The sequence below is a fragment of the Oncorhynchus nerka genome, linkage group LG28 (genome assembly GCF_034236695.1).
Source record: "Oncorhynchus nerka isolate Pitt River linkage group LG28, Oner_Uvic_2.0, whole genome shotgun sequence".
NCBI classification, from domain to species: Eukaryota; Metazoa; Chordata; class Actinopteri; order Salmoniformes; family Salmonidae; genus Oncorhynchus; species Oncorhynchus nerka.
In genome coordinates this window covers 45,332,398-45,346,765 of record NC_088423.1, presented here as the reverse complement: position 1 = coordinate 45,346,765, position 14,368 = coordinate 45,332,398, and the positions used below count along the sequence as shown (strand labels likewise).

Sequence of the window (14,368 nt, the reverse complement as noted above, 5' to 3'; positions counted from 1 at the left end):
AGCCCCTGTAGTTCTTGTCATTGATGAAGGACGGCTCATGGTGCTTCTGCGCAGACTACAGGCAGCTGAACCATGTGACCAGGAAGGATTCCTATCCCCTCCCGGCCCCTGAAGCCAGGCCGAAGACCACCTTCTCAATTGGACAAGGACTGTGGCAGTTCACTGTGATGCCCTTCGGGCTCTGCAACGCTGCACCAACCTTCGAGCGTCTTATGGAGCAAGTGCCGGTCACAATCCCCTGCAACAGGTGTGTGGTCTAACTGAACAACCTCCTTGTGCATGCCGTATGGATCTCTGGCAAATCTGAGTGAGGAACTACTTTCCATTCGGCATGCAATATTCAAGCTCCACCCCAAGTTGGTGGCAGTTCAGCACTGGCCGAACCATTAGGATCTCTCTGAGTTAAGAAGCTGTGTTGGCCTAGCTTCTTACTACCAGAGGTTCATCAAGGACTTTGCAACAGTAGCCAGCCCTCTACACCGCATTACAAACAAGGATCAGCGGTTCGACTGGCATGATGACTGCGTGGCAGTATTCGTAAACTGCTTCAGGCCCTTTTCAATTCTCCAGTTCTGGCATAGCCCAAACCCCAGCACCCATTTATTGTGGACACAGATGCCCGCAATGTGGGCATTGGGTTCATTCTTTTGCTGGCCGGATGGGGAACGGATGGTGGCCTTCTACAGTCAAAGCCTCAACCATACCGAGCGCAACAACTGTGTCTCTCCCGGCGGGAGTTGTTGGCTGTGGTCAATGCACCATAATTTCCGATCCTACCTCTACGGGACCCAGTTCCTCCTCTGTACGGACCATGCCTCACTCACCTGCCTCTTCAACTTCTGAGAACCACAGGCCAGGTGGCTCGCTGGTTAGAATAGGCACAGGAGTATGACTACCAGATGCAGCACGGGGCTGGTCGTATTCACACAAACACTGGTGCATTGTCTCGCCGGTCATGTGAAGAGCAAGACTGCAAGCACTGACCACACTTGGAACAAAGGAGGGTTTCCTGCCCGCAGCGGTGGCAATTCAAGAAGCAGACTGAAGCTCAGCACCCTTGGAGGGCTGGAATGACCAAGACCTGAAGAGGGAGCAGGAAGGTGTCCCGGTGTTAGCAACTGTCCGGGGGCTGGTTGGTGCTCAGCCAGCAGCCTGCCTGGAACAGAGTCTTACCCCTGTCGCCCGAAATCATGGCCTACTACTCCCAGTGGGACAACCTTGCCATTCACAAAGGGGTGTTGTTTTCGAAGATGAATGGAACAAACACACAACACAACTCTGTGGTGTGGCAGTTGCTGGTGCCTTATTCCATGTGTGCCCATGACCTCAGAGCTGTTCACTGGATCGGTGTGGGGAGGCCACTTCGGGTACACAAAGACCCTCTAACTCCTCCAAAGGAAAGTCTCCTGGGCTGGCTGCAGCCAAGACACGGAACAGTATGTGCATGTCTATGACACCTGTATGCGCATATGCCCTGTTGCAGCAAAATCAGGTGGGGGGCTCCCATGGGGCAGGTTGGTGTGGAATCCTGGGTCCTTTTCCCGTGACAGAGTCAGGCAATCGATACGTACTTGTGTCCGTCGACTATTTTAGCAAGTGGCCAGAGGCCTACGCGCCCCCCGACCAGGGCACCACAACCACTGCCAAAAAGCTGGTGGAGGAGATGTTCTGCCAGTTTGGAGCACCGCAAGAACTCCACAGTGATCTGGGATGGAATTTTGAAGCTAAGGTGTTGGCGATATGGACTTTGGTGATACAGCTGGCCACTCTCACCTTCAATGACCAGAAAGACTGGGACCGACATCTGCCATTGGTCTTGTGGGCCTATCATTCAGCAGTGCAGGTGTTCACTGGATGCACCCCAGCAGTTCTGATGTTTGACTGAAAACGACGAACTCCAGTAGATTAGTCCTTTGGAAGACCTCCTGGAGTACCTCCACCACCTTCAGCAGCGCCTAGAAACAGCCCACGACTTTGCACGGCATCGCTTGACAGAAGCAGGGGTAAAGCAGAAGAAGGTATACAACACCCTCTGTCGAGGTCAGCCTTTCCAGACTGCCCAAAAAGTGTGGGTATACAGCCCCCGGCGCAAGCGTGGTCTGAGCCCGAAACAAATGAGTCACTGGGAAGGCCCATGCATGGTTCCGGAGCGACTTTCTGACATGGTGTGTTGCAGCCAGCTTTGAACTCATGGACGAGTGATGGGCCTCTATCAGGATCGTCTGGCGCCTTACCAACCTCATACACCTCATGAAGTGGAAAGAGAGGGTGAGATGTTGGTTACTCCTCACAGCCCTGGACCATTGGACAACGCAGCGGTTTCCTCACCTGAGGGGCAAGGTCAGAATGGGACTCTGCGACAGCCACCAGGGTGCTGCTGCCGCAGGCTCCCGTCTCAAGGTCAGGATGGCAACCCCACGGCAATCACAACGCAGCCACTGAAGACCCTTTGTCCAGGTTTCAGGACTTTGTGTTGGATTTCGGGGTTGTCAGGGATGACTAACCCTTAGGAGGGGGAAATGTAGCGGCGGCAGCCTATTAGACTGCAGCTAGCGACAGGAACGAGCTGCAAAGAACTCTCAAACTGGACAGTTTTCTCTCCATCTCGTCATTCAAAGACCAATCATTGACACTCTTACTCTTACTGACATGTGATGTATTGTTGTCTCTATCTTCTTGCCCTTTGTGCTGTTGTCTGTGCCCAATAATGTTTGTACCATGTTTTGTGCTGCTATAATGTTGTGCTGCTGCCATGTTGTGTTGCTACCGTGTTGTTGTCATGTTCTGTTGCTACCACGCTGTGTTGTTATGTGTTGCTGCCATGCTGTGTTGTTGTGTTGTTGTCTTGAGTCTCTCTTCATGTAGTGTTGCGGTGTCTCTCTTGTCGTGATGTGTGTTTTGTCCTACATTTTAAAAAAATATTCCAGCCCCTGTCCCCAAAAGAGGCCTTTTGGTAGGCCATCATTATAAATAGGAATTTGTTATTAATTGACTTGCCTAGTTCTGGAGGTGTGGCCTGTTGGAGGCGTGGCCTTGGGTTAGCTCTCTTTGGACAAACCGTGGGTGAAAGTGTCATTCTAGTTAATTGATTATGTTGTACTCTCTTACTAAGCACTAAGCTTTTATGCTGTCAGTTCTGTAGATGCAATATGACTGATATAAGTGCATGTGATACCAAATAGCTTTCTAGAGTTCCATTAAGACAGTCACTGTTTTGTTAAAATACAGTACCTCTCAAAAGCACTCACCCTGCAAATGCAGTCAGGGCCACAACAGAGTATGGGGACCAAGAGATTACGTAGAGGAGGATAACTATCAGAGCAATCTTAGCCATCTTCCATTCATTCTTCAGCCGACGGAAACTCTTAATTGAGTCTCTGGTGCTCCCATTGCAATTGATCTTGGTTACAGCCCTATGAGACACACACACAGGAAAATAAATGTGAAATGTGAGAAATTTGAAATGTTTCAGAGAATCCAATTTCAGTCATTTACAACACACTTTCTTAATTCAATTTAATTTAATTGGACACACGTTCAGTGTTATCTCTAGAGCAGCTCTCTTGTATCCAATCCACTTACCTGTTAGTTGTACGTATGGCTCTGAAGATGAAGAAGTAGCAGTACATGATGACGATGAGGGGGATGAAGAAGACAAAGGTGAAGAGCAGCATGGTGTAGGCACGCACTGATGGGGTAAAGGTCACATAGTCCCATGAACAGGAGGTCAACAGGCCCTCTGGAACATAGGCGCCTGGGGGAGGTAAAGGGGGGCGGGGGTAAGGGAGAAAGGGGGAGGGAGAGGATGGGGAAGAAGTGCGAAAGTGGTAGAGAAAGGAGGAAAAGAGAGATCTTAAGGTCCTTTCCAGCATGTCACCCATTAGCGTGCTAGACAGAATAGTGTTGTCAATTTGGAGCTGCTCCTGCTGTCTTTCTCTCTCTCCTGCTGTCTTTTCTCTCTCTCCTGCTGTCTTTCTCTCTCTCCTGCCGTTCTTTTCTCTCTCTCCTGCTGTCTTTTCTCTCTCTCTGCGGTTCTTTCTCTCTCTGCTGCTGTCTTTCTCTCTCTCCTGCTGTCTTTCTCTCTCTCCTGCGGTCTTTCTCTCTCTCCTGCTGTCTTTCTCTCTCTCCTCTGTCTTTCTGCTGTCTCTCTCCTGCTGTCTTTCTCTCTCTCCTGCTGTCTTTCTCTCTCTCCTGCTGTCTTTCTCTCTCTCCTGCTGTCTTTTCTCTCTGCTGCCGTCTTTCTCTCTCTCTCGCCGTCTTTTCTCTCTTCTGCCGTCTTTTTCTCTCTCTGTCTTTCTCTCCTGCTGTCTTTCTCTCTCTCCTGCTGTCTTTCTCTCTCTCCTGCTGTCTTTCTCTCTCTCCTGCTGTCTTTCTCTCTCTCCTGCTGTCTTTTCTCTGCTGTCTTTCTCTCCTGCTGTCTTTCTCTCTCTCCTGTCTTTCTCTCTCTCCTGCTGTCTTTTCTCTCTCCTGCTGTCTTTCTCTCTCTCCTACCGTCATTGTCTTTCTCTCTCTAATACTGTCATTCTCTTTCTCTCTCTCTGCAGTCTTTATCTCTCTCCTGCGGTCTTTCTCTCTGCTGCCCTCTTTCTCTCTCTCCTGCTGTCTTTCTCTCTCTCCTGCGGTCTTTCTCTCTCTCCTGCGGTCTTTCTCTCTCTCCTGCTGTCTTTCTCTCTCTCCTGCCGTCTTTCTCTCTCTCCTGCTGTCTTTCTCTCTCTCCTGCTGTCTTTCTCTCTCTCCTGCCGTCTTTCTCTCTCTGCCGCCGTCTTTCTCTCTCTGCCGCCGTCTTTCTCTCTCTTCTGCCGTCTTTCTCTCTCTGCTGCCGTCTTTCTCTCTCTCCTGCTGTCTTTCTCTCTCTCCTGCCGTCTTTCTCTCTCTCCTGTCTTGTCTTTCTCTCTCTCCTGCTGTCTTTCTCTCTCTCCTGCCGTCTTTCTCTCTCTCCTGCGGTCTTTCTCTCTCTCCTGCTGTCTTTCTCTCTCTCCTGCTGTCTTTCTCTCTCTAATACCGTCATTGTCTTTCTCTCTCTAATACTGTCATTCTCTTTCTCTCTGTCCTGCAGTCTTTATCTCTCTCCTGCGGCCTTTCTCTCTCTGCTGCCCTCTTTCTCTCTCTCCTGCTGTCTTTCTCGTTCTCCTGCGGTCTTTCTCTCTTTCCTGCGGTCTTTCTCTCTCTCCTGCTGTCTTTCTCTCTCTCCTGCCGTCTTTCTCTCTCCTGCTGTCTTTCTCTCTCCTGCTGTCTTTCTCTCTCTCCTGCTGTCTTTCTCTCTCTCCCGCTGTCTTTCTCTCTCTGCCGCCGTCTTTCTCTCTCTGCCGTCTTTCTCTCTCTCTGCTGCCGTCTTTCTCTCTCTCCTGCTGTCTTTCTCTCTCTCCTGCCGTCTTTCTCTCTCTCCTGCTGTCTTTCTCGCTCTCCTGCGGTCTTTCTCTCTCTCCTGCCGTCTTTCTCTCTCTCCTGCGGTCTTTCTCTCTCTCCTGCTGTCTTTCTCTCTCTCCTGCTGTCTTTCTCTCTCTAATACCGTCATTGTCTTTCTCTCTCTAATACCGTCATTGTCTTTCTCTCTCTAATACTGTCATTCTCTTTCTCTCTGTCCTGCAGTCTTTATCTCTCTCCTGCGGCCTTTCTCTCTCTGCTGCCCTCTTTCTCTCTCTGCTGCCGTCTTTCTCCCTCTCCTGCTGTCTTTCTCTCTCTCTTGCTCTCTCTCTCTGCTGCTGTTTTTCTCTCTCTGCTGTCTGTCTTTCTCTCTCTGCTGTCAGTCTTTCTCTGTCTTTCTCTCTCTGTTTTCTCTCTCTGTCTTTCTCTCTCTGCTGCTGTCTTTTCTCTCTGCTCTTTTCCTCTGCTGTCTTTCTCTCTCTCCTGCTGTCTTTCTCTCTCTGCTGTCTTTCTCTCTCTCCCTGCCGTCTTTTCTCTCTCCTGCTGTCTTTTCTCTCTCTGCTGCTGTCTTTTTCTCTCTCTCCTGCTGTCTTTCTCTCTCTCCTGCCGTCTTTCTCTCTCTCCTGCCGTCTTTCTCTCTCTCCTGCCGTCTTTCTCTCTCTGCTGCCGTCTTTCTCTCTCTCCTGCCGTCTTTCTCTCTCTGCTGCTGTCTTTCTCTCTCTCCTGCTGTCTTTCTCTCTCTCCTGCTGTCTTTCTCTCTCTCCTGCTGTCTTTCTCTCTCTCCTGCTGTCTTTCTCTCTCTCCTGTCTTTCTCTCTCTCCTGCGGTCTTTCTCTCTCTCCTGCTGTCTTTCTCTCTCTCCTGCTGTCTTTCTCTCTCTCTCCGTCATTGTCTTTTCTCTCTCTACTGTCATTCTCTTTCTCTCTGTCCTGCAGTCTTTATCTCTCTCCTCTCTTTCTCTCTCTGCTGCCCTCTTTCTCTCTCTCCTGCTGTCTTTCTCTCTCTCCCGCTGTCTTTCTCTCTCTCCTGCCGTCTTTCTCTCTCTGCCGCCGTCTTTCTCTCTCTCCTGCCGTCTTTCTCTCTCTGCCGTCTTTCTCTCTCTCTGCCTGTCTTTCTCTCTCTCCTGCCGTCTTTTCTCTCTCTCTGTCTTTCTCTCTCTCCTGCCTGTCTTTCTCTCTCTCTGTCTTTCTCTTCTCTCGCCGTCTTTTCTCTCTCTGCTGTCTTTCTCTCTCTTCTGTCTTTCTCTTTCTTTCTCTCTCTGCTGCTGTCTTTCTCTCTCTCCTGCTGTCTTTCTCTCTCTCCTGCGGTCTTTCTCTCTCTCTGCCTGTCTTTCTCTCTCTCCTGCTGTCTTTCTCTCTCTGCTGCTGCTGTCTTTCTCTCTCCTGCTGTCTTTTCTCTCTCTCTGTCCGCTCATTGTCTTTCTCTCTCTCCTGCCGTCATTCTTTTCTCTCTGTCCTGCAGTCTTTTTCTTCTCTCTCTCTCTCTGCTGTCTTTCTCTCTCTCCTGCTGTCTTTCTCTTTCTCTCTCTCCTGCGGTCTTTCTCTCTCCTGCGGTCTTTCTCTCTCTCCTGCTGTCTTTCTCTCTCTCCTGCTGTCTTTCTCTCTCTCCTGCTGTCTTTTCTCTCTCTTTCTGCTGTCTTTCTCTCTCTCCCGCCGTCTTTCTCTCTCTGCCGCCGTCTTTCTCTCTCTGCCGCCATCTTTCTCTCTCTCCTGCCGTCTTTCTCTCTCTGCTGCCGTCTTTCTCTCTCTGCTGCCTTCTTTCTCTCTCTCCTGCTGTCTTTCTCGTTCTCCTGCTGTCTTTCTCTCTCTCCTGCTGTCTTTCTCGCTCTCCTGCGGTCTTTCTCTCTCTCCTGCCGTCTTTCTCTCTCTCCTGCGGTCTTTCTCTCTCTCCTGCTGTCTTTCTCTCTCTCCTGCTGTCTTTCTCTCTCTAATACCGTCATTGTCTTTCTCTCTCTAATACTGTCATTCTCTTTCTCTCTCCTGCAGTCTTTCTCTCTCTCCTGCGGCCTTTCTCTCTCTGCTGCCCTCTTTCTCTCTCTCCTGCTGTCTTTCTCGTTCTCCTGCGGTCTTTCTCTCTTTCCTGCGGTCTTTCTCTCTCTCCTGCTGTCTTTCTCTCTCTCCTGCCGTCTTTCTCTCTCTCCTGCTGTCTTTCTCTCTCTCCTGCTGTCTTTCTCTCTCTCCTGCCGTCTTTCTCTCTCTGCCGCCAACTTTCTCTCTCTGCCGCCGTCTTTCTCTCTCTTCTGCCGTCTTTCTCTCTCTCTGCTGTCTTTCTCTCTCTCCTGCTGTCTTTCTTCTCTCTCCTGCTGTCTTTCTCTCTCTCTTTCTCTCTCTCCTGCTGTCTTTCTCTCTCCTGCGGTCTTTCTCTCTCTCCTGCCGTCTTTCTCTCTCTCCTGCGGTCTTTCTCTCTCTCCTGCTGTCTTTCTCTCTCTCCTGCTGTCTTTCTCTCTCTAATACCCTCATTGTCTTTCTCTCTCTGCTGTCATTTTCTTTCTCTCTCTCTCTTTCTCTCTGTCTTCAGTCTTTCTCTCTGTCCTGCAGTCTTTCTCTCTCTCCTGCTTTCTCTTTCTCTCTCTCTCTGCCCTGTCTTTTTCTCTCTCTCCTGCTGTCTTTCTCTCTCTCCTGCTGTCTTTCTCTCTCTCTCCTGCGGTCTTTCTCTCTCTCCTGCTGTCTTTCTCTCTCTCTTTCTCTGTCTCTTACTGTCTTTCTCTCTCTCCTGCTGTCTTTCTCTCTCTCCTGCCGTCTTTCTTCTCTCTTTCTCTCTCTGCTGCCGTCTTTCTCTCTCTTCTGCCGTCTTTCTCTCTCTGCTGCCGTCTTTCTCTCTCCTGCTGTCTTTCTCTCTCTCCTGCCGTCTTTCTCTCTCTCCTGCTGTCTTTCTCGCTCTCCTGCGGTCTTTCTCTCTCTCCTGCTGTCTTTCTCTCTCTCCTGCGGTCTTTCTCTCTCTCCTGCGGTCTTTCTCTCTCTCCTGCTGTCTTTCTCTCTCTCCTGCTGTCTTTCTCTCTCTAATACCGTCATTGTCTTTCTCTCTCTAATACTGTCATTCTCTTTCTCTCTGTCCTGCAGTCTTTATCTCTCTCTGCTTTCTTTCTCTCTCTGCTGCCCTCTTTCTCTCTCTCTCTTGCTGTCTTTCTCCCTCTCCTGCTGTCTTTCTCTCTCTCTTGCTGTCTCTCTCTCTGCTGCTGTTTTTCTCTCTCTGCTGCTGTCTTTCTCTCTCTGCTGCTGTCTTTATCTGCTTCTGTTTTTCTCTCTGCTACTGTCTTTCTCTCTCTGCTACTGTCTTTCTCTCTCTCCTGCAGTCTTTCTCTCTCTCCCGTCGTCTTTCTCTCTCTCCTGCGGTCTTTCTCTCTCTCCTGCTGTCTTTCTCTTTCTCCTGCTGTCTTTCTCTCTCTCCTGCTGTCTTTCTCTCTCTCTGCGCCGTCTTTCTCTCTCTCCTGCCGTCTTTCTCTCTCTCCTGCTGTCTTTCTCTCTCTCCTGCCGTCTTTCTCTCTCTGCTGTCTTTCTCTCTCTGCTGCTGTCTTTCTCTCTCTCTGCTGTCTTTCTCTCTCTGCTGCCGTCTTTCTCTCTCTCCTGCTGTCTTTCTCTCTCTCCTGCTGTCTTTCTCTCTCTCGTCTTTCTCTCTCTGTCTTTTTCTCTCTCTGCTGTCTTGTCTTTCTCTCTCTCTCCTGCTGTCTTTCTCTCTCTCCTGCTGTCTTTCTCTCTCTACCGTCATTGTCTTTCTCTCTCTGCTGTCTTCTCTTTCTTCCTGCAGTCTTTCTCTCTCTCCTGCTGTCTTTCTCTCTCTCTGCCCTCTTTCTCTCTCTCCTGCTGTCTTTCTCTCTCTCCTGCTGTCTTTTCTCTCTCTCCTGCCTGTCTTTTCTCTCTCTGCTGCTGTCTTTCTCTCTCCTGCTGTCTTTCTCTCTCTGTCTTTCTCTCTCTCCTGCTGTCTTTCTCTCTCTGCTGCTGTCTTTCTCTTTCTCTCTCTCCTGCTGCTGTCTTTTCTCTCTCCTGCTGTCTTTCTTTCTCTCTCTCCTGCCGTCTTTCTTTCTCTCTCTGCCGTCTTTCTCTCTCTGCTGCTGTCTTTCTCTCTCTTCTGCCTGTCTTTCTCTCTCTCCTGCTGTCTTTTCTCTCTCTGCTGTCTTTCTCTCTCTCCTGCTGTCTTTCTCTCTCTCCTGCTGTCTTTCTCTCTCTCCTGCTGTCTTTCTCTCTCTCCTGCTGTCTTTCTCTCTCTCCTGCTGTCTTTCTCTCTCCTGCCGTCATTGTCTTTCTCTCTCTCTGTCTTTCTTTCTCTCTGTCCTGCAGTCTTTTCTCTCTCCTGCGGTCTTTCTCTCTCTGCTGTCTTTCTCTCTCTCCTGCTGTCTTTCTCGTCTCTCCTGCGGTCTTTCTCTCTCTCCTTTCTGTCTTTCTCTCTCTCCTGCTGTCTTTCTCTCTCTCCTGCCGTCTTTCTCTCTCTCCTGCTGTCTTTCTCTCTCTGCTGTCTTTCTCTCTCCTGCTGTCTTTCTCTCTCTCCTGCCGTCTTTCTCTCTCTGCTGCTGTCTTTCTCTCTCTCCTGCCGTCTTTCTCTCTTCTGCCGTCTTTCTCTCTCTGCTGTCTTTCTCGTCTTTCTCTTTCTCTCCTGCTGTCTTTCTCTCTCTCCTGCCGTCTTTCTCTCTCTCCTGCCGTCTTTCTCTCTCTGCCGTCTTTCTCTCTCTCCTGCCGTCTTTCTCTCTCTCCTGCTGTCTTTCTCTCTCTCCTGCTGTCTTTCTCTCTCTCCTGCTGTCTTTCTCTCTCTAATACCGTCATTGTCTTTCTCTCTCTAATACTGTCATTCTCTTTCTCTCTGTCCTGCAGTCTTTCTCTCTCTCCTGTCTGTCTTTCTCTCTCTGCTGTCTTTCTTCTCTCTCTCTTCTTTCTCTCTCTGCTGTCTTTCTCTCTCTCTCTCTCTCTTTCTCTCTCTTTCTCTCTCTCTCTCTGCTCTGTTTCTCTCTCTCTCTCCTGCTGTCTTTCTCTCTCTCTGCCGTTTTCTCTCTCTGCTGTCTTTCTCTCTCTGCTGTCTTTTCTCCTTCTCTCTCTTCTGCCGTCTTTCTCTCTCTGCTGCTGTCTTTTTCTCTCTCTCCTGCTGTCTTTCTCTCTCTCCTGCGGTCTTTCTCTCTCTCCTGCTGCTGTCTTTTCTCTCTCCTGCGGTCTTTCTCTCTGCTGCTGTCTCTCTCTCTCTCCTGCTGTCTTTCTCTCTCTACTGTCATTGTCTTTCTCTCTCTCTACTGTCATTCTCTTTCTCTCTGTCCTGCAGTCTTTATCTCTCTCCTGCGGCCTTTCTCTCTCTGCTGCTGTCTCTTTCTCTCTCTCCTGCTGTCTTTCTCTCTCTCCTGCGGTCTTTCTCTCTCTCCTGCTGTCTTTCTCTCTCTCCTGCTGTCTTTCTCTCTCTCCTGCTGTCTTTCTCTCTCTCCTGCTGTCTTTCTCTCTCTCCTGCTGTCTTTCTCTCTCTCGCCTGTCTTTCTCTCTCTCCTGCTGTCTTTTCTCTCTCCTGCCGTCTTTCTCTCTCTTCTGCCGTCTTTCTCTCTCTTGCCGTCTTTCTCTCTCTCCTGCTGTCTTTCTCTCTCTCCTGCTGTCTCTCTCTCTCTCTCTTTCTCTCTCTCCTGCTGTCTTTTCTCTCTCTCCTGCGGTCTTTCTCTCTCTCCTGCTGTCTTTTCTCTCTCCTGCGGTCTTTCTCTCTCTCCTGCTGTCTTTCTCTCTCTCCTGCTGTCTTTCTCTCTCTAATACCGTCATTGTCTTTCTCTCTCTAATACCGTCATTGTCTTTCTCTCTCTAATACTGTCATTCTCTTTCTCTCTGTCCTGCAGTCTTTATCTCTCTCCTGCGGCCTTTCTCTCTCTGCTGCCCTCTTTCTCTCTCTGCTGCTGTCTTTCTCCCTCTCCTGCTGTCTTTCTCTCTCTCTTCCTGTCTCTCTCTCTGCTGCTGTCTTTCTCTCTCTGCTGCTGTCTTTCTCTGCTTCTGTTTTTCTCTCTGCTACTGTCTTTCTCTCTCTGCTACTGTCTTTCTCTCTCTGCTGCTGTCTTTCTCTCTCTCCTGCTGTCTTTCTCTCTTTCTCTCTTGCTGTCTTCTCTTCTCTTGCTGTCTTTCTCTCTCTCCTGCTGTCTTTCTCTCTCTCCTGCTGTCTTTCTCTCTCTGCTGCTGTCTTTCTCTCTCTCCTGCTGTCTTTCTCTCTCTCCTGCGGTCTTTCTCTCTCTCTCCTGCTGTCTTTCTCTCTCTCTTTCTCTGTCTCTTACTGTCTTTCTCTCTCTTGCTGTCTTTCTCCCTCTCCTGCTGTCTTTCTCTCTCTGCTGCTGTCTTTCTCTCTCTGCTGCTGTCTTTCTCTCTCTGCTGCTGTCTTTCTCTCTCTCCTGTTGTCTTTCTCTCTCTCCTGCTGTCTTTCTCTCTCTCCTGTCTTTCTCTCTCTCCTACAGTCTTTCTCTCTCTGCTGCTGTCTTTCTCTCTCTCCTGCTGTCATTCTCTCTCGCTCTCCTGCGGTCTTTCTCTCTCTCTCTCTACTGCTGTCTTTCTCTCTCTCTTTCTGCTGTCTTTTCTCTCTCCTGTCTTTTTCTCTCTCTCTGCTGTCTCTCTCTGCTGTCTTTCTCTTTCTCTCTCTCTCCTGCTGTCTTTTCTCTCTCTGCTGTCTTTCTCTCTCTCTCTGTCTTTCTCTCTCTCTGCTGTTTTCTCTCTCTGCTGTTTTTCTCTCTCTGCTGCTGTCTTGTCTTTTCTCTCTCTGTCTCTTCTCTCTTTCTCTGCTGCTGTCTTTCTCTCTCTCTGCTGTCTTTCTCTCTTTCTCTTTCTGTCTTTCTCTCTTTCTCTCTGCTGTCTTTCTCTCTTTCTGTCTTTCTCTCTCTCTGCTGTCTTTTCTCTCTCCTGCGGTCTTTCTCTCTCTCCTGCTGTCTTTTCTCTCTCCTGCTGTCTTTCTCTCTCTCTCTTTTCTCTTTCTCTGTCTTTCTCTCTGCTGTCTTTCTCTCTCCTGCTGTCTTTCTCTCTCTGCTGTCTTTCTCTCTCTCTGTCTTTCTCTCTCTCTCTTCTCTCTCTGCCGTCTTTCTCTCTCTGCTGCTGTCTTTCTCTCTCTCTGTCTTTCTCTCTCTCTCTCCTGCTGTCTTTCTCTCTCTCCTGCTGTCTTTTCTCTCTCTCCTGCTGTCTTTCTCTCTCTCCTGCTGTCTTTCTCTCTCTCTGCTGTCTTTCTCTCTCTACCGTCTTCTGTCTTTCTCTCTCTCCTGCTGTCTTTCTCTCTCTCCTGCTGTCTTTCTCTCTCTGCTGCCCTCTTTCTCTCTCTGCTGCCGTCTTTCTCTCTCTGCTGCCGTCGTTCTCTCTCTCCTGCTGTCTTTCTCTCTCTCTCCTGCGGTCTTTCTCTCTCTCCTGCTGTCTTTCTCTCTCTCTTTCTCTGTCTCTTACTGTCTTTCTCTCTCTTGCTGTCTTTCTCCCTCTCCTGCTGTCTTTCTCTCTCTCTTGCTGTCTCTCTCTCTGCTGCTGTTTTTCTCTCTCTGCTGCTGTCTTTCTCTCTCTGCTGCTGTCTTTCTCTCTTTCTCTTGCTGTCTTTCTCTCTTTCTCTTACTGTCTTTCTCTCTCTCCTGCTGTCTTTCTCTCTCTGCTCTGTCTTTCTCTCTCTCTGCTGTCTTTCTCTCTCTCCTGCTGTCTTTCTCTCTCTCCTGCTGTCTTTCTCTCTCTCTTCTGTCTTTCTCTCTCTTACTGTCTTTCTCTCTCTTGCTGTCTTTCTCTCTCTCCTGCTGTCTTTCTCTCTCTGCTGCTGTCTTTCTCTCTCTGCTGCTGTCTTTCTCTCTCTGCTGCTGTCTTTTCTCTCTCTCCTCTTGTCTTTCTCTCTCTCTGCTGATGTCTTTCTTCTCTCTGCTGTCTTTCTCTCTCTCCTGTCTTTCTCTCTCTCCTGCACTGTCTTTCTCTCTCTGCTGCTGTCTTTCTTCTCTCCTGCTGTCTTTCGCTCTCTCTGCTGTCTCTCCTGCTGTCTTTCTCTCTCTCTGCTGCTGTCTTTCTCTCTCTGCTGTCTTGTCTCTCTCTGTCTTTCTCTCTCTCTGCTGTCTTTCTCTCTCTGCTGTCTTTTCTCTCTCTCCTGCTGTCTTTCTCTCTCTCTTTCTCTCTCTGCTGTCTTCTCTCTGCCTGCTGTCTTTCTCTCTCTCTCTGCTGTGTCTTTCTCTCTCTGCTGCTGTCTTTCTCTTTCTCTCTCTCCTGCTGTCTTTCTCTCTCTGCTGCTGTCTTTCTCTCTCTCTGCTGTCTTTCTCTCTTTCTCTTGCTGTCTTTCTCTCTTTCTCTTCTGTCTTTCTCTTTCTCTCTGCTGTCTTTTCTCTCTCTCTCTCTCTCTCTCTGCTGTCTTTCTCTCTCTCCTGCTGTCTTTCTCTCTCTCCTGCTTGGTCTTTTCTCTCTCTCCTGCTGTCTTTCTTCTCTCTCTTTGCTGTCTTTCTCTGTCTCTTACTGTCTTTCTCTCTCTTGCTGTCTTTGTCTTTCTCTCTCTCCTGCTGTCTTTCTCTCTCTGCTGCTCTTTCTCTCTTCTCTTTCTCTCTCTGCTGTCTTTCTCTCTCTCCTGCCGTCTTTCTCTCTCTCCTGCCGTCTTTTTCTCTCTCTCTGCTGTCTGTCTTTTCTGTCTCTCCTCTGTCTTTCTCTCTCTCTCCTGTCTTTCTCTCTCTCCTGCTGTCTTTCTCTCTCTCATTGTCTTTCTCTCTCTAATACTGTCATTCTCTTTCTCTCTCCTGCAGTCTTTCTCTCTCTCTGCGGCCTTTTCTCTCTCTGCTGTCTTTCTCTCTCTCTGCCGTCTTTCTCTCTCTGCTGTCTTTCGTCTTTCTCTCTCTCCTGCTGTCTTTTTCTCTCTCTCCTGCTGTCTTTCTCTCTCTCCTGCTGTCTTTCTCTCTCTCTTTCTCTCTCTCTCTTACTGTCTTTCTCTCTTCTCTCTCTCTTGCTGTCTTTCTCTCTCCTGCTGTCTTTTCTCTCTCTCTGCTGTCTCTCTCTCTGCTGCTGTCTTTCTCTCTCTGCTGCTGTCTTTCTCTCTTTCTCTGCTGTCTTTCTTTCTCTGCTCTGTCTTTCTCTCTCTCT

The 14,368-nt window shown here is 49.3% G+C and overlaps 1 protein-coding gene across 1 annotated transcript in view; it reads right to left on the bottom strand.

Moving 5' to 3' along the window:
- Nucleotides 1-14,368, bottom strand: part of LOC115113283 (melanopsin-A-like) — a 99,020-nt gene that overhangs the window by 26,451 nt on the left and 58,201 nt on the right. The window contains 2 exon segments of the mRNA XM_065012834.1: nt 3,249-3,413; nt 3,583-3,754. Of these exon segments, the coding sequence (XP_064868906.1) occupies nt 3,249-3,413; nt 3,583-3,754 (337 nt within the window).